This window comes from Lycorma delicatula, chromosome 5 (assembly GCF_047948215.1).
Source record: "Lycorma delicatula isolate Av1 chromosome 5, ASM4794821v1, whole genome shotgun sequence".
In the NCBI taxonomy this organism is placed as follows: domain Eukaryota; kingdom Metazoa; phylum Arthropoda; class Insecta; order Hemiptera; family Fulgoridae; genus Lycorma; species Lycorma delicatula.
In genome coordinates this window covers 146,952,217-146,976,937 of record NC_134459.1, presented here as the reverse complement: position 1 = coordinate 146,976,937, position 24,721 = coordinate 146,952,217, and the positions used below count along the sequence as shown (strand labels likewise).

Here is a 24,721-nt window from a genome sequence, read left to right as displayed (position 1 = left end):
CTTCCACCAGTAGCCTGTCAACCAATTATCTTACCATATTCTGTCTAATATCAATAATCTGTTTGCTACAGTTTCTTACAAATCCTGTTCAGTTATAGTGAACATCATTACTCTCTGAGAAATGAACTTCAAGTAGTTGACATTCATTGAAATTGTAAGAAAAACTTTAATATGTGGTGTAAAGCAACAAGTCAACATACCCCTTTCTTTTATGGAAAAATTCATTATAAACATTACTTTGACTCAGCATCAGAAACAAAAAATGTATAAAATTAATTATGAAAAAAAATACTATTTCTTTTTAATACAATTTTATCTTGGTATATTAATACCTAAACAAATATATATGGTTATGAATATTTACAGATTGTATTTTTTTAATTATAGTGTCAGAGAAAGAACAGGAAGAGGGGAAATATCAGAAATTATGATTGAATGTAAGAAATATATCAGTAAGAAATATAATATATGTAAGGAATTTCTTATCATCTTCCAACATTATGTTTGATTGAAAAATAGTATTAATAATTAATTATCAAAGACCTTTCATTTGATACTTGATCAATGAGAATTTTTACAAATATTATATATATGATTATTTTTCCAAGTAATCTAAGTGATACCTATGCTATAATTAAGAGAATGGTGAAAAACACTGTCTACATATAAAATGCATATTTACCTCTTCAAAGTTATCATCTCTTGCTTCAGTCTGTTCAGCAGTTGGACGAGCTGAACAAGTAAATGTTGTAAAGAATAAAACAGTCATAAACACAACAATTAGCCACATATATGCAGCATGCAATGATAAAGCTATTGCTAGAATTGAAAACAACGTTAATAAAATTGCTGAAACAGTTATCAGGATATGTAGCTTGTTTTCCTGTAAAATAAAAAAATTTAAAACGGTTAATAATTAAAAAAATTATTTAAGTAAAATTAATTCAAAAATGTTACTATCACTAATTTTTATGAATTAATGTTAGTGTATATCAGCAGTTTGATGACTAATGATAACCTTTTTGTTTGTACACACCTTGGCATTAATTGTATCCTTTATATCAACAAAGTATTTCTTTTAATAAATGATGCCACTTTTATGACATCATAATATCATCATTGTTATCTTATATATCATTGTAATTTTATATTGTATTATAAACTGCAACCATGTTTAGGCAGTAATCACTTTTCTAATTCTTCATCCATGAAAAATCATAAAAACATCTTTCTTTTTTAATGATTATCCTCTGCTACAAACCTAATGGTTTACATATAGGAATATGTTAAGCAATGTTCAGTGTACAAGATAATTTCAAGTTCAACTTAATTTACACTCAGAACCTGTAGGTCGAAAAGTTACAATGCTACCGATCAGCTGCAGATATCAATAGTGTTAGCAACCGAAGTAATTTACTAATAATTATAAAACCTTTGTGTATCAGCCTATCAGTATTCATAATTTTGTCCTATATCAATCAAGGTTCTTTAGAGATTCTTACAAACTCTGAAATAATCCTTCACAGTCTAGGTTAAAACTAGGACTAAGATTCAGCTCTAGACTCCTTCATGACTTCTGAGAGTTTCTGAATAAACTTGATTTAGTTCAGACTTAAGTAGCATGTTCACAATTTTCATTTAAAATAAAAATGTACTGTAGCAGATTAAAAACCTGTTTTATATGTTGTTAAAATATGGTAGATTATGGATACCAATATTAAAATTAATTAAATATATAGATTATTCTGAAGTAATAAATTTTTTTACAGTTTTGCTTTTCCTGCATTCTATACCTTTTCTTAATTTACTATTTGTCATTTTTACCACTACTTTTGGCAAACATATAGCTTATATCCATAAGCATATATGTATGTCAAATCTTTTGATCAACTTTGTTGTGTCGGAATTTTTGTGTTCTCTTTGCTTCAGAATTTATCTAGTTAGTTATAAAAGTGTTATATACAGTTTTAATACTTTAATTACTAATGTACTTTGATAAATTTGTTCTAAACTACTGTTTACAGCACAGAACAGTCAGTGAACTCTTTCAAACTGATCACCAGTTACTGTACTTTAGAACAATCTCAAAACATTACTCTAATATAAATTATTTTATATTTACACTTACTGGTAAAAATGCAGTTATATTCATATTGTTTCCTTATGTTTTGTTCCAAAAAAAGTTGTTTATCTTCAGAATTTACACCTCTAAAATAAAATTCTTATACAAAAGAAAATTTTCACTTTTTTTTCAATATTTTTTTAATTATTATTTTACAGAATAATAGTTGAATAATTTGCTAACTATAACACATTGTATCTTTTCCTAGATCTATGCCAACTGTGCCACATAATTTGAAACAAAAAATTATTAAAGTCTGAATTTTATACAGTATCTTTGTGCGACTAGTTGTTCACAAAATGAGAAAAATGTATTCAGGTATACTTTATATACTACTATCTGGTTATTCAATATTTGATAACATTTGATTGGATAACAGCTTTTGTCTGTAAAAAAAAAGTAATGATAATATGTTATTTCGCTGAGTGAGATATTTATTGTTTAGGCAGACATACCTTCCACTTATAAAATTTTTATATAAATATATTACATTATTGATGGCATTAATCTTCTTTTTTTTTTAATTATAACATCTTAAAAGAATATGGTACCTACCTTATTGTTTAACCATAATTTTCTTTAATTTCAGAAGCAAACTGAATAAAATTGTTCTTTTTTTAAGTAATGTCATTTTAAATAATAAATATCAGAATTTTGAAAAATTTTGAATACTTCCTTGTTTCCCATATACACTTATATACATTATACATTTGTTACTTTTTTTTTTTTGTATGGCTCGTTAACCCCCTTGGACGTGGGGAAAAGCTTTATTTAATCCATTTAAAATAAAAGGTAAATAGTTTCTTTTAAATTTCAATTGAGTGAATTTCTATGGTGAAACAAGATGATGCAATAACACCATAAATTCAAAATATTCAACTCTATCAGTCAGTTTGTAATTAAAATAAATACAACTATTACAGTTTAAAATATTGATGTAATTAGTACTACTTGAAATTACAAAAATAATTATGCACTAACATTTAAAAAAGTAAAAAAATTACATTTTGTTAATTTTTGGAATACTTTGTATTATAAATTCATTTTCAGCATAACCTGAGTACATCTGAAATGAAGAATTTTCATATACATTGCCAAACAACCTTTACCAATTAGAAACCAAGATAAAACATGCATCCAATAAGAAAACCGCCGCCCCAAAACCGCGATCGCGAATAGGTATCACCATTTTGTAAGTTCCCTATTATCTTTCCTTTCAAGAAAGAAGAAAGAGGGAACGAGCCCAGCAGCCATCAGCCCAGCAGTCACAAGCCCAGCAGCCACGGACAGCACGGAAGAAGGAAGAAACCTGCACTTTCCCCCGTTCAGCCCTTCGGGGCCTCGGGAATTTCAAGGTTAACGGTATGTAACTTCGGTTATCCGATTCCAATTCTTGGAAAGTGCAGGCCAAAGAAGAATGAAGAGGTCTTCGGAAGAAGAAGAGGGAGAAGAAGAAGATGAAGGAAGACCCACTACTCGTCTCAACATCACGGACTGGAGTCCGGAACAGAGCCCAGCAGAGATGCGTCCTGAAGGGCAGCCATAGCAGAAGCGGATGAAGAGCTTCTACACAACCTCTCCTTTTTAAAACTTGCAAGTAGAGTAAAATAAACCAGCAATTGCGACTCCTCCGGAGTAGGGGTCGCAATGCTCCCTCCTTATAGTTAGTGCCCCGTTGTGGCGTATTCCTGCTAGCCTATGAAGCGTTAGCACCGAAAGGACTTCAGTAGACGGTCTGAAGGGGAATTACGTCGGGAGGACAGGCTTCATAAGCCTAGCCTTCCGCGGTCGGCCCATAAAATGGGTTCGATAACGCTGGTTCAACAACGGATTGGAAGGCGACTAAATCCGTCTTAAAATCACTAAAAATAAACAAAACTAAAAAAATAGACCCGCCATTTAAAATAACCCTTTTAAAAAAACAAGCCCGATTAGAATCATCCAGCAGCAAGGGACTCTGTCCAGGTTCTGCGATAAGTAGGTAGAAATAAACTCCCGCCAACTTTCCATTCCATTCCTCTTGTGGTCATTCATTTTTCGCTCGTCACTTTTGTTCTGTTCCAGCCAGTCGCCTGCAAATGGCAATCGCATAATTCTTGTACAATCGCATTCAGTAACAGTTCCAGTTCATAATTCAATTATAATAAACATTTAATAACATATAAATAATTCATTTAATATTTCAAGTATATTAAATATTCAATTTACACATACAAAGGTATTTTCAAATATAATAAAGAACTGATAATAACATCAACTAATAACTTTTAATTATTTAAGAATCAGCGCCGAAATTCATCTGTACGTACATCACACCTTCTTAATCTTTCTTTTTTTCTTGAGTCGTTCTTTTTGATTCATGGTATTATCTAATCCTGTTATATTTAATTGGATGAGAAACCTAGTATTACTGTTTTAATATAAATGTTAGAGTTTAGTTGATATGACTCATAGGACTTGTCAGCCAGAAATTAATTATGACATGAGGCCATGAACTACCAGAAAAAAATTTAGTTTTCATGTAAAATACAAATAGATTTTAAAAACTATTTAGATTTGGAAATTGAATAATTTTTAATAAAATTATTTGTGAGGAAACATTCGTTTTGCAAATTCTTAAAAAATTTTCAACTTAATTAAAAATATATTTTTAAAGTTACTGATATATAAGCAATAAAAATAGAATAAATATTGAAGTTATAAATAAATATTTAACTATATATAGAGTTTTAAATTGATTCATATGTGTGTACGTCAAAATGAATAGTGATAAGTCATGACTGATAAACAGTTAAGTATGAGTCCTAGTTAACTTTATACAAACACACCTTAACAGATGAAAAAATATTGTGTTTCAGGAAATTGCACTTCTCAGTCTTCTCTGAAAAGACTGCCATTTAAATTATTCTACGGATATAAGAAAGGGTGATTTTTCTGTACAAATTAAATTAATTATTATTACAGTGATAATGTATACATACTCTGTATCATACTGAACAAAATAGGCTCTCAGCACAAACATTGATTTTAATTTCATAAATGCTATTGGCTACATAACAAAGCCTTGGCAGCCCTAATCAGGAGTAGTAAGTCCAAATTTATATGAATAGGATGACCACCTCGGTTGCATGAATTGGTCAATAAGTAATCATTAAAGATATATTTCATGTTTCTTCTTCTTTCGCGAATAGTACAACAAAAAACGTATATCTGGCTATTCATTTTCAGATTTTAAATGCCAAAATGGACAAAAGTGTTCTACGAACAAACTTTAATTTCCCTCCTTACTTTTTCTTCTATCGACCATTTGATGTTTTTAAGAAAGGTTTATTATATTTCAAGATAAGATTGAGAAATTATTATACTACAAATATTTGCTGCCCATTTGAAATCAAACTCTATAATAAATGTAAAATTACAGTATATATACATATTAACAAATTTTAAAATGGGGGCCACATCAATTTTTTATATCTCGATAATCATTAATTTTCTTAAAAGACAATGTATTAGCTAAAATATTAAGCCTTTAACTACAAATAAATTAAACCTTATTTCCTTTTAAATATATTATTGAAAAAATTAATAATTTTCAGTACAATTTAATCTCCAACATTATTAAATTAATTAATTTGAATTAAGCTTGAATATTTTCATTCTTTCGATGCTAAATAACGGCTAATTGATTTATTGGAAATAAATTGACTTGCAAAACGTTATATCTACATTGTAGAACTTCAGCCTTTTGATTTATTTAAAATAAATAAATAAAAATATTAATTTTATTAACACAGTTTGCCCGATTACACAACAATCCACTCTAAACAAAGACATGAAGTAAAAATTATTTATCACTATAGGAATACATTGGGATTTAATAAATTTACGCGATTACGATAAAAGACGGTTTAGTTGAAATTTGAAGAGAATTTAAACAGTTTTATTTTTAATTTTCCGAGAGTAAATGTAGACGACGATTTAACGATTGTCTCACTTTTTCAAAAATCTCTAGGTAAGTACGTGAAAACGTTCTTCAATGCTCTGCTAAGTTCTTTAACACTGAGAATAGGTAATCTGTAAAACACACTTTTTTAGGTTTCTTTAAAGGTAAAAATCTATCGGTTTGTACCGTAATATTGCCTCGCAAGATCATATAATCTTGTGAGCCATGTTAGTGGTCTTCCAAGACCAATCCACCTTTAAGGTAAATAATCGGCCGATTACTGGCGGACGTTGATAATGAAATCTAATGAGGCAACATCGCGCGTAACTTTATATTATCCCTAGTTACTAGAAGAACTTCATCCAAATAATTCGAGAGAAGTTTTTTAGGAGGTGGTAAAATTCTCACCGATCAGTCTTGTAGTTGGAAATTTGGACCAATCTGTGAATCGCTGATAAGTCCAAAAATTTATTGAAAATGTTGACTGAAACTTTGATTACATAATAAGGATTTTCTTACGGCCAGCGATGATTATTGTAAAAATTGATGATTCCATTTCGGTTGAATCCGGCTTCATTAATAAACATTATTGTGGTTTAGTTGTCCTTTGTACATTTAGTTGTTCTTTGTACACGTAATGGAAGCAGCTGTTGGCTTCGCATATTCTCCGAAGTTATATAATCAACATGCTCACACGAAACGATTTTCCAGATTTCATTCCTCCAGATTTTCATAGATATTTTCCAATATACGTTATTTCAACTCCAGCGTTCTTGTACTTCATGGTCTTCTATCATATGCTCTACTAGAAAAGTTCTGGTTTCTCTTAATTTCTTATGGTGAGTTTCAAAAATGTTTTAACTCAGCAAAACGTTATTAGGAAAACATTCTGCATACAGGCGGCGCGCTTCAACCTCGATTGTGTCTGCCAGTCTTTTTTTTTTCTGTTTAGCCTCCGGTAATTATCGTTCAGATAATACTTCAGAGGATGAATGAGGACGTTATGCATGAGTGTAAATGAAGTGTAATCTTGTACAGTCTCAGTTGGACCATTCCTGAGATGTGTGGTTAATTGAAACCCAACCACCAAAGAACACTGGTATCCACGATCTAGTATTCAAAGTTTCATTTCTAGTGTCTGCCAGTCTGAATATGAGATGATGTCTGCCGTTCTAATATGAAAGTAAACTTCCATTTTCAAAAGTTAAAGAAAAACTGCTAGTATCAAAGCAATTAAAGTAATAATCGATTTTCAAAAATAGGAAAATATTTGATAATGAAAAATAAGATAGATTAGAAAAAAGAAATTAATTTTTCATAATAGTGGTTCCACTACATCACAATACATCTTTATTTACACTTATTTTACTGTTATTAAATTAAATTTATTTCATAATTTATTGAATAACTAATAATTATTAATCAATTTAACATTTTTCATTATTATTTAATTATTCAAATTTATTAATTAAAATATGGCACCCAGGCCTAAGTAAAAGTATGACTACTCGTAAGTAAGAGACGTAAATAAAACTCGTGTATCCTCGTTATTTTTTAACTTTATTAACATTAAATTAATAATTATAAATGTTTTGGTTAAATTAATTATGAAACTTTTACAATATTTTGCGTCGCCCCTGTAAAGAGGCTGCGGCTCCCCGGGGCGCCGCGGCGCATACTTTGGAAATCACTGATCTAATACATCTAATATTTGACAATAAGAGTGTAAAAATGACAATACTGTAATTCATAGTGAGATTTAATTAACTAGAACAAAAGGTTCATCGCCTACAAGAATGAAACTGTCTGTTTAATGCATGTGTTCCAATATTGACTCATGCAATGATAACTTGTAATCTGGTCAGAGTAACAATTGTAAATTGAAGTTGATCCAATCTACGCTAAAAAGAAGAAGACTGGTGCAAATTGGAGATCAACAGGCAGGAGGTATGCATAAAAAGAAGCCTGGCAGAAAGGCTCAGACAGAATTGTCTACTGATGAACATGGTCTTTAGAAAATACAAATTTATGAAATAATTTTTCTTTAAATTTGTAATTTTCATCTAATCATTTTAATCTAACTTTTATACTCACTTCTTAATAAAACAATTTATCGGTTGAATTTAAAAATTGACTTAAATATAATTTTCTCATACACTTGAATCAATGATAACTAAGTTATTGTAATGAAAGTTTCCAATCGAATAATAATTAAAAATTATTATTAAATAATAATTTTATACTGTTAGTAAATATTACATATAATTTATTTATACCACAAAAAAGACGATCTGATTTTATTTAAATATATTTTTCCTGTCGTGCAAAATGAAGTACGTTATCAAATAAATTATTTGATTGCATACTAAACTTTTTAAGATGGACAATCTAAAGTGTTGTAATATTTCATTCATTGAATATGATGTTCAATAAATTATACCACTTAAATACTTTGTCATACCATTTTCTGACTATTTTTATTCGATTATCTTTTTATTATACGAGTATATTCAATAATTTTTTATTTATTTAATTTTATTAATATCTCATTTGGGTATGTAATTAAATAAAGAAAAAATATTAATTTTAAATGTTCAATTATACATTTAATTTTACAAAGAAAAAAAAAATCTGATGTGGAACCACATGACTTCATTGTACGCCTATTAAACTACATATACACATTTTTTTAAATGCAAAGAACATCAAATTTTATTTCATTAAAAACTTCTGATATTTTTTCTTTTTTTTTTTGTTATTGAATTATTATTTATTGTAAAAGTCGTTTTACATTCAGAAGTTAATAATTATTAATAAATCAATATATTTAAATTAAAAAAAAAGTTAAAAAAAGGAGATGAAGTTGAATTCGAACCAATGTACCTTCCCCTTGTAAGACCCAAATATTTAATTAAATAAAATTTTATTTGGCTATAACTCTGGAACCAGTGAAAATAAGTATCACTTATGATATATCTCTAAAAGCTCTCAATGAGGGCTTACTACTACATTTAAGAAAAAAATTCAAATGTTTTGTTTTTTGGCTTTTTGGGCACTTGTGGTCCAGTCGATTGCAGTCAGAAGGAGAGGAGCATAACTAAATGTTACAACAGTTATAAATCCAAAATTTCCATATCCTACGGGTATTCGTTTTTGAGTTATGCGCGATTCATACGTACGTACAGACGTCACGCCGAAACTAGTCAAATTGGATTTAGGGATGGTCAAAAATGTATATTTCTTCATGAGATACATCTTTTATTCTGCTGCTAACGGTATTATTGGATAACGGAATTTTGGATATTTCTTCTTCCGCTGCATCACCAAACATTATTTTCACAGCTTTTTTTGCGGCTGGTAATATTAATTCCACGTCTACAGTATGAGGTTTTTTCTGTTGGGAACTCAGATACTGCATATGAAGCATACAACGCTTTATGCGTCTTATTAATGCACCAGAGGTTTTATTTTGTGACTTCAAAAGACGTTCAAAATATTCTCTTGGTTTAGAATCAATATGAGAATAATTACTTTCTAAATGTCTTTTAAGTTTATTCAGGACCACCGACTGATTTAAAAAACACTTCCACATATAAGGCACTCAGGTATCTGTTTATGTTCATCTCCATCTCACGTAAAATTACATTGCAATTATCCATCACTCTATTTTCGAAGCACAGCTCGTTTTTGAGAATCCTGAAGGCTCATACAGTAATTTTCGCTCACATTACTTGAAATAGCGCTGGCATGATTGCTGTCGCAGATTCCAGAACTTGATTCAGTTTGTCTTTTTGAATGAGAAATCTATCCAAGATAAAACTGATATAAAAATAATTTTGTAAAGTAGTTGCACTACTATTGTTGCGAGCTGGAATGATTACTAGGTTATGGAATCGGCTGGTTCTCTCTCTCTCTCTCTCTCTCTCTCACTCTCATTCTACCTAATTCATTTTATCATTCTACGCGCGCGTGCAAATACTCTCACACACACACAACGCGCACACACTGGGTTACTGCATCTTGTAGAAAATGCGTTTCCTGGAAGCACATTACTAAAGGTTCTTGTGCGCGTATCAATACATCTTCAAACTGGGAAGGAAGACCTCGAACGTTCCATTGAATAATGTTCACAGATGAAAGTAACTATAGATATAGAATTACAACTATATAAAATTTATTTATAGGTGATTCTGATTTTCTGTTGTAAATAACATTGAGTGTAGATTTGTCGAATATTATTCGGTTTTTCTTTTTTGTGTTTATAACTTTTCCGAAGTACTTGGCTTCTTCGGGCACTTACTATACCTCCAGATATACTATATCCTCCAGATGGTGGTGGGGATTTGAAAGCCCATGAAGCTGGAGATACAGTATCAGGCGTTGATTTTTTGATAGATCTCCTTAAAGCGATCTTTTTACTTTGATGCGTATCTGGTGCAGCGGAGATTCTATTTGGCGGTGTAGGGATTAAAGTGATTTTCGATAAACTACTGTCGGTCTTTCCACTAATAAACCTTTTTTCTTGCCTTTACTCTTACTTAGCTCTGAAATAGCTGCTGTAAGCGAGGCAACTTGATCAGACAAAATCTGAACGAGCTGTTTTAATTCACTGCAGGTTTCACACTTTATTAACTACATTTGGTAGGGCTTGGCTTGATGTAGCGGTAGCAAAAAAGACGTCTGATTTAACTAGGTTCCGGGAGTTCAATGTCTTTTTGTGTTTTTTTTTCGTGCGGCCGGAACCGATAGTTTCTGCTCCGTACAAATTTTGAGAATTGCTTTTTCTTCTTTAAAAATTGGGCATTCTCCCAAGCGAGCAGAATGCGATCCTCCGCAGTTGATATATTTTTCTTCCTCCTGACATTCAGTATCTATGTGGCCTTCCTTTTGCACAAATAGCACATATTGCAGTGTTCGGGCAAGAAGTTGTGGTATGACCATACCTTTGACACTGGAAACATCACCGTGGGTTAGGGATGAATGGTTGTACTCTAACCGACAGGTATCCTACTTTAATTTTTTCCAGTGGTATGGGAAGGTTGAAGGTTAAAATAAGGAAGGGAGTAAGTTCTTCCATCCCTTCTTCTTTTTCCTGTTTAGCCTCCGGTAACTACCGTTTAGATAATTCTTCAGAGGATGAGTGAGGATGATATGTATGAGTGTAAATGAAGTGTAGTCTTGTACATTCTCAGTTCAACCATTCCTGAGATGTGTGGTTAATTGAAACCCAACCACCAAAGAACACCGGTATCCACGATCTAGTATTCAAATCCATGTAAAAATATCTGGCTTTACTAGGACTTGAACGCTGTAACTTTCGACTTCCAAATCAGCTGATTTGGGAAGACGCGTTAACCACTAGACCAACCCGGTGGGTTAAGTTCTTCCATCCCACTCTGACGTTTCATTACTCTCTTCACCTTTATAACACCTTGGGGTCGAAGTTCTTCGGCAATTTCGCTAACGTCCATCTCAAGAAGATCCCGGCAAAAATTACTCCTCGGCTAGTATTAACCTTTTATGAAGTACTGCACTAATACTTATATCGCCCATATTCGAGCGTATCGTAAGAGCGATCGACTCTGCTCATCATTGAAATTCTTTATTAGTAGGTGATTCATCTCTCAGTTTTCTTATGTTCTTAGAAGAGCCGTTGAGGCAATTACTACCTTATTGATCAGGAAAGGTGAAACCTTATGACCTTGCTGATTATTGCGTAGAACTATAAATCTGATATTTGCATATTGCAGGTGTGATCTGTCACCATTTAAATTATTATTTACCTCGGAACAGTTATCGTCATCAGACAAAGTTGATCGAGATTTTTTTCACAAAATATTGATGGTTTTTCAGATGGACCACCCCAACCATCATGGAGTATATCTGTGGAGTACTAATCTTGGTCCCATAAATAACCGGAGAAATATAGAACCATCTCTGCAGAGCCCGTACAACAGAGCCGAGTACAGAGGCTATAGCTAAATACAACTGTGTTCGCTCAGGTGTCCAGAGGTCATCATTCAAGACTCGCTACGTACAGCCATACATCCATCGACACAATAGTTTTCACCTTGGGTTACGGTTGCATTTTGTAAGGTGTTCAACATTCTTATGTATGTGCACAACAACATACATCCTTATGCATGTTTTAATTGGTGTAGATTATGTGTGTACTGTAAAGTGTTCTACAGCTCTGTGGCTCTGTGTGTAATGGGAAGCCAAGCTGCAGAGGCTAGGCCCATTTAACTCACCGGGTTGGTCTAGTGGTGAATGCATCTTCCGAAATGAGCTGATTTAGAAGTCAAGAGTTCCAGGATTCATACCTTGTAAAGTCAGTTATTTTTATACAAATCTGAATACTAGATTGTGGATACCGGTGTTCTTTAGTGGTTGGGTTTCAAATAACCACACATCTCAGGAATGATTGAACTGTGACTGTACAAGACTACACTTCATTTACACCCTCATTCATCCTCTGAAGTAATACCTGAATGGTAATTCCCAAAGTATAAACAGGAAAAAAGAAAAAAAAGAAAGAGGCTAGGCCCAAGAGGACACTAAACTCCAAAGTCTTAAAGAATAACACTCCCTGTCGGGGATCAGAGCATAAGAAGCTATTTTCTTTAGTTGATGTGATTAAAAGTTGTTTATTTATTTTTGACTTGCATTACTGTTTTAGCTGATATAAAACAACTTTTAAGTTTGAAATACTGAGATAAATGTGACATTTATTATTATTATTATTGTACAATGTAGAATCAAATTTTATCATTACCAAAAATTGTAACACCATATTTCTCTCAGATACCCTCTAAACTTCACAGAACTCCAAACAGCAAAGTTTTGTCTGGTCACAACACAATATGGTGTTAAGAGGTGTATTAAAAAAAAATTGTTTCAAACTCATTAAACATTTAATCTACAAATGAAATACTGAGAAAATAAAAGCGCACAGATATTCACTTGTTAAATGAAAGAATATGGGTAAATTGAAATGCTGTTTATATTAAAATTAGAAAATTTCAAATAAAAATAAAATAATGTAAAAGTATGAACATTATGGCTTCCTTTATTGATAAAACATAAATAAATTGACTGTCTACGGATATACTTCATGAGGGTTATAGCACATATTATAATCAAGTGGTACTACTTATTAAACTACTAATCGTTCCCTGTTTTATATATAATAAAAATGCTGTTAATCTCTTAACCTTTTGTTGTCTGTTGGCTTAGTTTCATAATAACAAGACTTTTTTTTTTTTTTTACTCATTTTAATTAACAGATATTAAATATTACTCAGGTTATCATAATGTCAAAAAAAATATTAAAATTTTGAATAATATTAAGTTCTTTAGCAATAAAAAATCTTTATTAAATCTTACTCAAATTTATTTTTAAAGTTAAATATTAAAATGTGTATAATTTCCGACACCATCATTGCTCTCCATTGCTAATGTATACATTACAATGAATAGTAAGCAGCTATTAACAAATTCTAGAAAATGAAGATATATTGACTTACTAAGTCTCCCTTATAACTTACAAAGCAAGTTATAAATAATACAAATTAAAAAATTTTTTGACTTTTTTATCTTCCTCATTAAATTATATCCTAGGTTATATTAGTAAAAAATCTGATATGTTCACTACATGACTTCCTTGTACGTCTATTAAGTTACATATACACATTTTTAAAAAATTAAAAGTACATAAAATTTTATTTCATTAATAACTTCTGATATTTTTCATATATTTTTTTTCTGTTATTAATGAATTATTATTTATCGTAAAACTTTTTTTACAATCAGAGGTTAATAATTATTAATAAATCAGTATATTTAAATTTTAAAAAAATGTTAAAAAAAAAGGGAGATGAAGTCTGATTCAAACCGATGTGCCTTCCCCTACAAAGATCCAAATAGTTCATTAATTAAAATTTCGTTTGGCTATAACTCTGGAACCAATGAAAATAAGTAACACTTATAGATTGTTGAAAAACTCTCAACGAGGACTAATTACTACAGTTAAGAAAAAGTCCAAAATCCAATTCTTTTTTGAATTTTGGGCTTTTTTTGACACTTTTGGTTCAGTCGATTGCAATCAAGAGGGAAGGTGCACAACTAGATGTTACAACAGCCCTAAATCCAAAATTTCAACATCCTACTGCTAATCATTTTTTAGTTTTGCCAGATACATACGTACGTACAGACGTCACATCGAAACTAGTCAAAATCAATTCAGGGATGGTCAAAATGGATACTTCCGCTGAAATCTGGAAACCAAAATTATTCGCGATCACAATACTTCCTTTACTTCGTACAAGGACGTAAAAAGCCAGCAATGAATTGCATAATTTATTAGGCTACACTGGCCAAGTTATGGAATTCATTTTTGAAAATACTTCCAGACGTTCAAAGAAACATATTTTATCCAATTTCCTTATGATTTAAAACAAATTTCTTCAAAAATATTCAAATCGTATTACTATTTGTTAGCATTAAGAACACAGAAAACAATTAATAGCAGCATTAGGTAAGTACAAATTATGGTTGTGAAAAACGAGTATATGATAGTGTAAATTAATTCAGCCCAAGATTTTATATTTTTAAATAAATAAATTTTTTTTAAATTAAATAGTATTTTTTGTTACCACAGATCACTGAAGTGTAATGACCAAAAAATATTTATTGTGGTTTGAAGACCTGTTAACGTAGAAAATATAGGTGCAAAAAACTCCAATTTACTCCTTTTTAGAAGCAAAGTATAACTAAAAAAAGAAAAATATCTATTCATTTCTTGGGGAATTCCAATAATAACTCTACTATTCAAACAATGAACATCCGCGGTCGTTTTCTTTTCATTCAGTTCTCGCGGTTGCTTGACGACACTCGTGGCGTTCAGATCCGTGTAATAGCTTGTATCTGCCTTTTCTTTCTATTGCAGTACAATATGTGAGCTCAAAGTTTGCCCTCCCCCCCCCGCAACTACTATGTCTAGTGCTCTGCTATTGTACTATACTAGTCTTTTGTATTTGTATTTTATATACAAATGTGTCATGTTATTAGTAAACGGTTGATGTCATCTGGTTAGATAGTACAACAAGCCCTGCTCCCCCGTCCCGCCTATGTCAGCCGACAGTTCGGTTGACAAAAACAGAGGAAAACCCTCAGTTTACTTCGTGAACCTATTATAATCGTCTCGATTATAATTATATTCTTTCTTCATTTCTTATATTCTTTGTCTTGGGGGAAAACTCTGTCATGCAGTTATTACGGTCTTTTATATTTAAATTTATCATTTAATTGCTGTAATTTATAGAATGACATCGAAACGAAAAAAGGGAAAACTGCAGAGTGAAGCCACAGAGATAGAAAAATAATCTATATATGTGATGAAGAGGAAATCGAAACTGTTACCGGCCGTAAGGAAAAAAATTAATTTTCGGTACGGAGTTCATTATTTAAGAAGATTGTTAAATAAATGAGCTTTTGGTGAAAAAAGTGCATTAACAGAAGAAAATTAATTATTGAGCAACAAGAAATCGTGAATTGGTGGGGAAGATATTTACATTCTGTTAAGAAATATAGATTGGAAAGTAGATTTACCGTTTACCTAGACGAGTCGTGGGTCGATAATAATTTGACCTTCAATAAATGCTGGCAAAGTGAGGATATAGAAGGTGTGATGACCCTTACTAGTTCAACAGGAATTTTATTGTTCATGCCGGTACAAAAAATGGCTTTATTGAAGATGCAGAACTTATTTTAAAATCAGGTCAATCATCTGGCAATTATCACGGCCAGATGAATTCAGAGAACTTCGAAAAATGGCTTAGTGAAAAGTTAATACCAAATCTTCCAGCGTAAAGCGTAATCTTTTAGACAATGCACCTTATCACACCGTCCAGATAAATAAGAAACCATCAAAGAACATTAACAAAGCTGAAATGAAAAGCTGGCTTTCAAAGAATAAGAAGATACGAAAATTTGAGCACACTCATTGATTGAACAATGCCAAAATGAAAAGAAGGATCGATGAAATATTAGGCTTGAATGGCCATTCCGTTTTGAGACTTCTACCATATAGATGTGTGTATAGAAACGCCATTGAACTTGCTCAGACAAAAATAAAGAGATTACTGAGAGAAAAAACGTGTCCGGAGATTTGTCTTGACATACTTAGAAGACATAAAACGAGAAGACATTAATTCTGTGAACGAAGACTGGAATAAAAACTGCAGACATGAGAAACACATTGAAGAAAATTAATGGAAAAATGATGATTTGATGGGAGATATCATTGAAAATTTCGTTATATCAGCGAATGATTCCAGCGACGAAAACACTACCGATTGTGATTATGTCGATATTTCAATGATGTAACTGGTGACAGCCACTAACAGAAATTCTATCCGAAGAATAACCTAAATAAAATAAAAAATTGGTGCCTTTTTTCATTTCTTTCCCTCATAATCATATGTTTTCTTGATCAAATAAATAAAATTATATAATACATAAAAATATGATTAATAAAAAATTTCATTTATTAAAAAAAAAAAAAAAATAGAAATAGAAATGTAAAAAAATAGATAGATAATATAGTAATTATCAATGCTTTTTTTTGCATTTGAGTGTGTGTCTGTGTGTATTGTATTTGCATGCGTACATAGAGTGGCAAAATTAATTATGTAGAATGAGGAAGTCTAACAGAAAGAGAGAGTGATAGATCTGAATGGTAGGGGTAATGTGTATGAATAAAAAGATGGTAGTAGAGAAAGTGGTGGGATTTCTATCTTCATGCAGGATGGGGTACTGGTTACAAGAATACCATTAGCTACCCAGATCCCCACAGTCACCATAGAGATCTTTGTCCCGTTCAAATTACAAATCTGCAATCTATACCTCTCACTGAACTCCAAGTTTGATACATTAGATATACATAATCTCCTCGTCTAAATACTACCTCCATCAGTAATAGTAGGAAACTTTAATGCACACCATATTTCATGGGGCTCTACAATCTGTTCCCCTTGAGGAAATATCATAAACAGAGTGAGACAGGATTTGGACCTCTACTGAACGATGGATCACACATGTTTATGTCATCATCAACTGGTACTTTATCCAACACTGACTTCTTATGCTCATCAAGTTTATTCTCTTGTATTAAATGGTCTGTTTGTGATCAGTTACACAGCAGTGACCATAAACCAATTATCACTGCTTTTGGTGCCGACCACGTGATGACAAAACACCACGAAAATGAATTATTGAAAGAACAAATTGGAATAATTACCATAAAGCCTTCCCATTACAATATGACGGTAGTGCTTATGCACTACATTAACTTTCCTCTTTTACCTCCCTGATACTCGAGAATGCTAGTAGATTCATTCAACAAACATCAGGAAGTCCAAGGCATCCCTCCATTCCCTAGTGGAATGATGATTGCCAAAAAGCGATTAAGAAACGATGGCAGGCTCTGCATAAATTCAACTGTAGATCTACAAATGAACATCTAAATTTATATCACAGAGATAGAGCGGAATGTTGTCGAATATTCATACGAACTAGAAGAATGTCATGCAGGAATTACGCAGACACCTCTCATCCACTACCATCTCATGCACTACTCCCACGTCTGATGTGTGGAAAACACTTTGTGCAATTTGTGGATCCCACAAACAGTCTATCTTCGGCCTTATTCATGAAAGAGAACTCCTTATGTCATCTTCTGCAGTCGCAACTAACCAAGCTGTTTGTTTTCATTTGGTGTCCCCTAACTATCATATACTAATGAATGAATTTCAGATATGTAAGATACAAATGGAAAAAATACAGTTATAAATCAGTGATTGGTTCGACAAATTAAATACTTCCGTTACAATCAGCAAGTTGTCACATGCATTAAGAAACGCACGTGACACCTCCCTTGAAACTGAAAATATTCATTTCAGTATACTTTCAAACTTTCCCAATTCGACCATTCATCACTTATTGCATATGCATAATGGTTTGTTCTCCATGCAAGTCTTCCCACCTATCTGGTCAGAAGCACCACCCACCTATCCCATCTGGTCAGAAGCAATTGTCGTACCAGTCCTTAAACCTGGTAGAGACAAAGATGCTCCTCAGACTGCCAACTATCTCCTAGACAAGCGTTTTGTGCAAACTAATGAAGTGAACCGAAGGCTTACCTGGTATTTAGAGAAGCACACTGATATTTCTAGAACAATGTGGTTTCCACCAAGGATGATCTTCCATTGATCATCTGATATCACTGGAAACAACTATCCAAAATGCCTTTCTATTCTCGCAGCAACTCGTCGCTATTTTCATTGACATCAAGAGGGTATGTAACACACAGCCTGTTAACGAGGTATTCTAAATACTCTCAGAGAATGGGGAGATTGGGTAATATGCTTGCCTTCATTAGGGTTTCCTAAATAACCGTTCATTCTGTGTTCATGTTGGAGATTCTGTGTCAACTAGCGTCACCTTAGAGAATGAAATGCCTCAAGGAAGTATATTAATTGCCACCTTGTTTACTATAGCCATCAACAGTATTACTAAATGTGAGCAACCACCTGTTTCATGTTCTCTATTTGTTGATGATTTTGCTCTATATATATATATATATATATATTTAGATATATATATAGACAGCTGAGAGACTACTACAGAACACTATATCTTGCCTCGGAACTTGGTTCAAAGTCACCGGCTTCATGTTCTGACCCGAGAGAACAAAATGTGTAATCTTTTCTCACCTACGAGACTATTTTACTCCATAAGTTCTGCTCAATGGAGAGCCAACTGCTATTTCTCCTGACGTTAAATTTTTAGGATTACTTTTTAACAGTCATCTTACCCAGGCCAAATACATTAAACAGTTAAAGGCAAGATGTTTAAAAATTCTAGGTATGCTACGGGTTCTAAGCAACACCAAGTGGAGAGCTGACCAATCATGTATGTTACGTTTTTATTATTCTTTAGTCCAATCCCGATTAGATTATTGTTGTATCATCAACTCTTCAGCGCATTATACCGCATTTAAGATGTTGGATGCTGTACATCACTCTTTTCTTCATCTTGCCACTGGTGCGTTTAGATCAAGCCCTATCACAAGCATACTTGTTGATTGTGGTGAGCCATCACTTTGGGAAAGGTGGGACCAGTTACTAGCATTTTACTCTGCCCGTCTTAAAGGACAAACAAATCACCGGGTTCTTAAAGCAGTCTTTGCAAATGCCCATTTCCAACGGTATGAAAACCATCCACGTAATACAGCACCAATGGGTATCCGTACCTGGTGATTAATGTATCTTCTGCATTTTGACTCACCAGCTATTTTCCCAACATATCCTCCATGGAGACTTGGCCCCATTAATTTTAATTACAACCCCAGCATATGTAATAAATGATTAACAACTCCTCTCGTCTTTTAGCAAACATTTTATCAGAGAAACTCAGACGCAGTAATATTCACTGGTGGGTCGAAGTAGAATGATACTGTAGGATGTACTTTTGTTGTAAATGACAGAGCTTATGTGTTTGGTCTACCTGGTATTACAAGTGTCTACAATGCTGAACTGAACGCCATCAAGATGGCTTTGAATATCATTAGATCAAAATATCATCACATCCTTATCTGTAATGATTCTAATTGTGTTCTACAAGCATTAGAGGATTTGTATTCCAGACATCCTATTGTCACCAAAATACATAACACAATTGCTAAATTAAATCGGCACAAAACACACAGGTGAATTTCTACTGGATCCCTAGCCATGTGGGAATCCTGGATAATGAATGTGTGGATTCCGCTGCTAAAGATGCATATAGCCAACCATCTTTCTCCACTCGAGTTACAACTACTGATTTCATAATTCCATTAAACATACACTTCGAAAAAGGTAGCAAGATAACTGGACTGCTACAACGGATAATAAACTACGACTCATAAAAGATATGGTGTTACCATGGGACTCTTCATGCAGGAAAATTCACCAAAAGGAAGTGAATCTGTGTTGATTGCAATTAGGACATATCAAAGCTACTCACAGACACCTTATGTCAGCAGAGAGCGCAACACTGTGTGTCCGACTGCCGTTTGACTGTGCATTGCATCCTTGTGGACTGCATATGCTGTGCAGCCTTCTATTACAAATTTAAATTGCCAAGGGACATATGGTGCATTCTAGGAAATGACAATATGACAAATATTTACAGAACTGTTAAAAAAAATCAAGTAATCTTAGTTAGTTGAGTTTCATACCCCCAAATTGTTGAATTCACTTAACAATCTGTGCTTATATTTATAGGAATTTTTACAAAGATTCACCATGACATCTCAATGTTTTGATAAAAGCTGTTTCTTGTCTAAAATATTACATCCTAGCAATCTTCTCAAAAACTTAAAAACATAAATAAAAAACATTTTTAATTTTTTCCATGATTCACATTGAACAGATTTTCTCTGTTAATCATCTCCAAATTGGTTTGAGGTAAGGTAGATTTGCTCATTTTGCACCCTAAATATCTGCCTAATGTTGATTGATGATAAGCTTTCTACTAAATAATTTTTTTTTCATTTCAAACTCCAAAAATCTATATCCCCTGTACTCACTGATAATTTTTGGATAAACTGGTTCTGCAATTCTATGTCCACTCTCCTCTGAACTATACTTAGTTTATTCTTCTATTGATGAGTTCATTCATATTCTTCCATTAAGTCATAAGGTCAATGATCAAATTTATCTATTTAGCCTTAAGATTTTCAATATTCCTGAACTAGCTATATTTCTACATATCTTTTCTTTAGTTATAATTTTTGCTCAGGTCTCTCCATTATCTACATTACATACTCATAATGTAACTTATACTAGTATATCACTAGCAAGCCAGTTTCCAGATGTAAATATTCTGTGGATGTACAGTGAGGTAATTTAAAAAATTTCTTCATAAAATTTTATTTTTTCACTTCTTGAAAACTCTTCCCTCCCCAAAATTGTGCTCCATAAAACATCATTGTTGTATTACTGTGTAAAAATTCTTACTTTAACTGCAATAGACTTACGATTACTCACAGTTATACAAAGCATGCCAATCCACAGTATCTAAAAAGGTTTTAGAAGTCAATGAACAAGTCATAATTCTTTATTCATTTGGTCATGAGCTTCAGTCTAACTAAATTCATTAATTTAAAAATGTCTACTGCATAGCAACTGGCTCTAAATCCTGCTTGGGATTCTTTTAGTATACTAATAAATTTTACCCAATTACTCAGTTTATTCCAGCTTGCCTATAGTATTTAAAAACCATTCCTCTCTAGATAGCCAGATCATATAGACTTCCTTTTAACGAATTAAAAAAATAATGTAATTCAAGAAAATTTCCTCTGAATGAAATATTTAGTTAAAGCAGAGAGATGCTCTAAACATCATTGAGGAAAATTTGTAATCTCAAAAAGCACTGTGTCCATTTCAGGAGCCTTATTATTTTTTACTTATTTCAACATCCACCCTAGTTTCTTTGTACTAACTAAAGATCAGCTACTGATGGATCAGAATTTTTATTTTATTGCTGTTCAATGGTTGATGGAAAAGATGCTTAAAATGCGTTACCGATTTGTGATATCTTTCCTTTGGTAAATAGATAACCTCACATAAACTTCTTATCTAATTTCCAAAAGTCTTTGCTGTCATTAGCAGAGTTCACTGTAAAAATAGTTTTACAATATAATCCGTTTTTTTACTACATGAATACTCTTCCAAACTTTATTACCTTTCTGACATTTTAATCTGTTTGTATCAGAGCCATTATTTTTTTACAGTATTGACTTTTTCTGCCTTCAAGCATTTAAATATTCTTTGTCAAACCAGTCACTTTTCCCACTCCAACCAGGTTTGTAATTTTCATTACATTCTGCCTTGTTTTAAGAATACTTGCCTTGTAGAATACTTATAATATAATTCATTTTATCATCCAGAATTTCCTTTTTAAGTCAATGGACATATACAAATCAATCTTTCTCTGGAATAACTCCATTTGTTCCCTCTTCCAAATAAACTTTGAAAACAAGGCATTATAGAAAGAGTTATGCCTTACATTCCTCATAATTATCAGACACCCAATTTGAAACAAATGGTCTGAAAAAATCTCTCCTTCCACTCAAATGTATGCACACATTCCAGCAATGCTAAATTCACACCTATAAAAATTCACAAACCTGCCAGATCCACTCCAAGTAAATAAATTCTCTTGTCTCCAGCAAAGAGGATAACAATGATGAATAGTTCAAGATTTTGAAGGAGATCATTAATAAACAATAAGAGCAAGTAATTGCAAATAATCTTATTGCATGATTTCATTAATAAATAATCCTTTGCAGTTTGAAAGATTGTAATTTGCACAAAACTAATTTTTGAAAATTATCATTAGATAAATTTATTAATGTATAGTCAATGGAGGTGATGAGATGCTTGTAATTCTTGTCAACTAGAGGTTAGAAAAATCTAATTCTGCTACCTCAAACTGAGTTAACATTTGTAAGACTAGAATTGTTTAGAAAGTTTGACGCTAAATTTATTAAGAATTTTTTTTAAATTGTTGAGAGTTGAAGATTTCAAAAGACCTAGACGGAAATCTATAAATTATCACCAATAACTTTAGATTACAGCATTGTACAGCATTCAAAATTAACTTTCGTGAATATACATAGTAACATTCAACTTTAATTTTATAATCTCTGATATGTGTCATGTTAATCATTAAAATTAATATTTTTTTTAAAAGCCTGTCTTACCTGGAAATTTTATTTATTCTTTTATTCCACTAACTCCTTTACAGCAGTATATATTTTAGATCTCTTCTATATTTGATGTAACATTTTTGGATTAACATTTGCAGTTTCCATTACCATAGCCCAGTTTATATTCTGTTTTGATAGTTTTATTTTTTATGTTTTAATTGTATGTTGAAGTAGCGTAGAACCTTTCTGTATAGAAGGATGGCATTTTAAGGTCTGACCAAACCATTGACCAGTTTAACTCAATTGACCTCTCAGTACTGTCTCCAAGCTCCAAGCCACCATTTTGTAGTTGGGTTCTAATTAACAATACATCCTCCTGTCTTAGTAATCCAGTGATGTAATGAGCAACAGATATACTTAGTACATCAGTGAGATATATGGCTCTCCACAGACCCTGATTTAATAAAGCTGTACTAGATATCTAGAGCCATTCTGAATATCATATGAATGAATCAATCAATTTTTAGGCTTATGCTGAAAATACTTGCTAATGTGTAGTTAATAAACATCCATTATGGAAATATAATGAACGACTCATATAATGAGCCTAAGTACAAAAGCTCATAAAACGAGTTATACAGTAATCTCTAATTTTATCATATATTAAATATATTCTACTTTTTATTATTTCATATTTTAATTATTGTGTTTTACTAATAACTTTCTGTCTGAAAATTTGAATATTAAGCTTCACTTACTAATAAGAAACTGCAGAGTTTATCTTGCTGTAAACGGCTTTTAAGTGTTTATGCATCTTTGTTTGCCTGATGTAAACCATTGTGTAATAAAAGCAGTTCAATATACATAGTCAGGGGAATTGTGGTAATCTCAAAGCTGCAGCCACAAATCCATCAACACTGACTATCATAAGAATAATACATATTTACAGATGACATCTTAACACACTCTTTACAAAACACACAAGTACACAATGAATTACTAAATGAACAAACATAATTCAAATTCAATGTACTTTACAACTACATTCTCTATTCATTATCTTCTATTTTAACTGTCAGTAATAATATCAACTCCAAGGTCAAGAACAACACAAACATTTACTGAAGATCATTGCAAGCTTAACTGAAAATATTATATTATAATATCTGTAGTAATTAAATGAATTTGGAAGAATATATAATTTGAAAAGTGTGAAATAAGTTCATTATTACTCAATAACAAGACAAATCAAAGCTGATTCTCTCACTCACTCCTCTCTACCAACTTTCATAAACAGCAATAATATTCCTTTTCTTTTTGAATAATTTGAACAAGTATAATTTCAATGAACTATTGAAACCATTTTATTAAATGTGACCATTGATGTTTTATAACTTCAAATCCTTCAGTTTGAGTGTTTAATTTAAGAACTTCCAAGGAGACATAATTACACAAATTTTAATTTTTTTTGTATTAAGTTTGTAAATTTCTTTTTGATGGTACACTTATTTATTTTGTATTTAACAATACTAGTTTTTGTTTACATAAACATTATTCAGTGATTGGTAACAATATTAAAAAGTACTTACAAGAAATTAATGATTACACTATATAATAATCAATCATAAACTCGTATTTTATTAACACATGTTATTTATACATTTGGAATAAGGTAGCTCTAAAATGTAAACCATTTTATACCAACACAGAAAGTTAATATGATATAATCGTGAAAGTCACTCAGTCTCCTTGTATGTAATATTATAGTATAATTTCATTTGTCAATACTAAAATTGATGGGTAGATTACAAGCAGATGATAGTATTTTTAGTATATAGTGAATATTTTCATAGTAAAAAAAATTTTAATTTTGTTTAATACAGAGTGATTCAAAGAAACG

General features: G+C 31.7%; 1 protein-coding gene across 2 annotated transcripts in view; it reads right to left on the bottom strand.

Moving 5' to 3' along the window:
* LOC142325468 (uncharacterized) overlaps window positions 1-23,726 on the bottom strand; it is a 28,120-nt gene extending 4,394 nt beyond the window's left edge. The window contains exons 1-3 of one of the 2 annotated variants that reach the window (XM_075367270.1): window positions 23,580-23,726; window positions 2,129-2,508; window positions 683-883 (exon numbers count right to left, since the gene is read on the bottom strand). In XM_075367270.1, the coding sequence (XP_075223385.1) occupies window positions 683-883; window positions 2,129-2,152 (225 nt within the window). In that variant the 5' untranslated portion in view covers window positions 2,153-2,508; window positions 23,580-23,726. Of the gene's footprint in view, window positions 1-682; window positions 884-2,128; window positions 2,509-22,875; window positions 23,559-23,579 lie in introns of those variants that run through there. The other variant, XM_075367269.1, reaches the window with a different exon arrangement.
* Window positions 23,727-24,721: the final 995 nt, after the last annotated feature.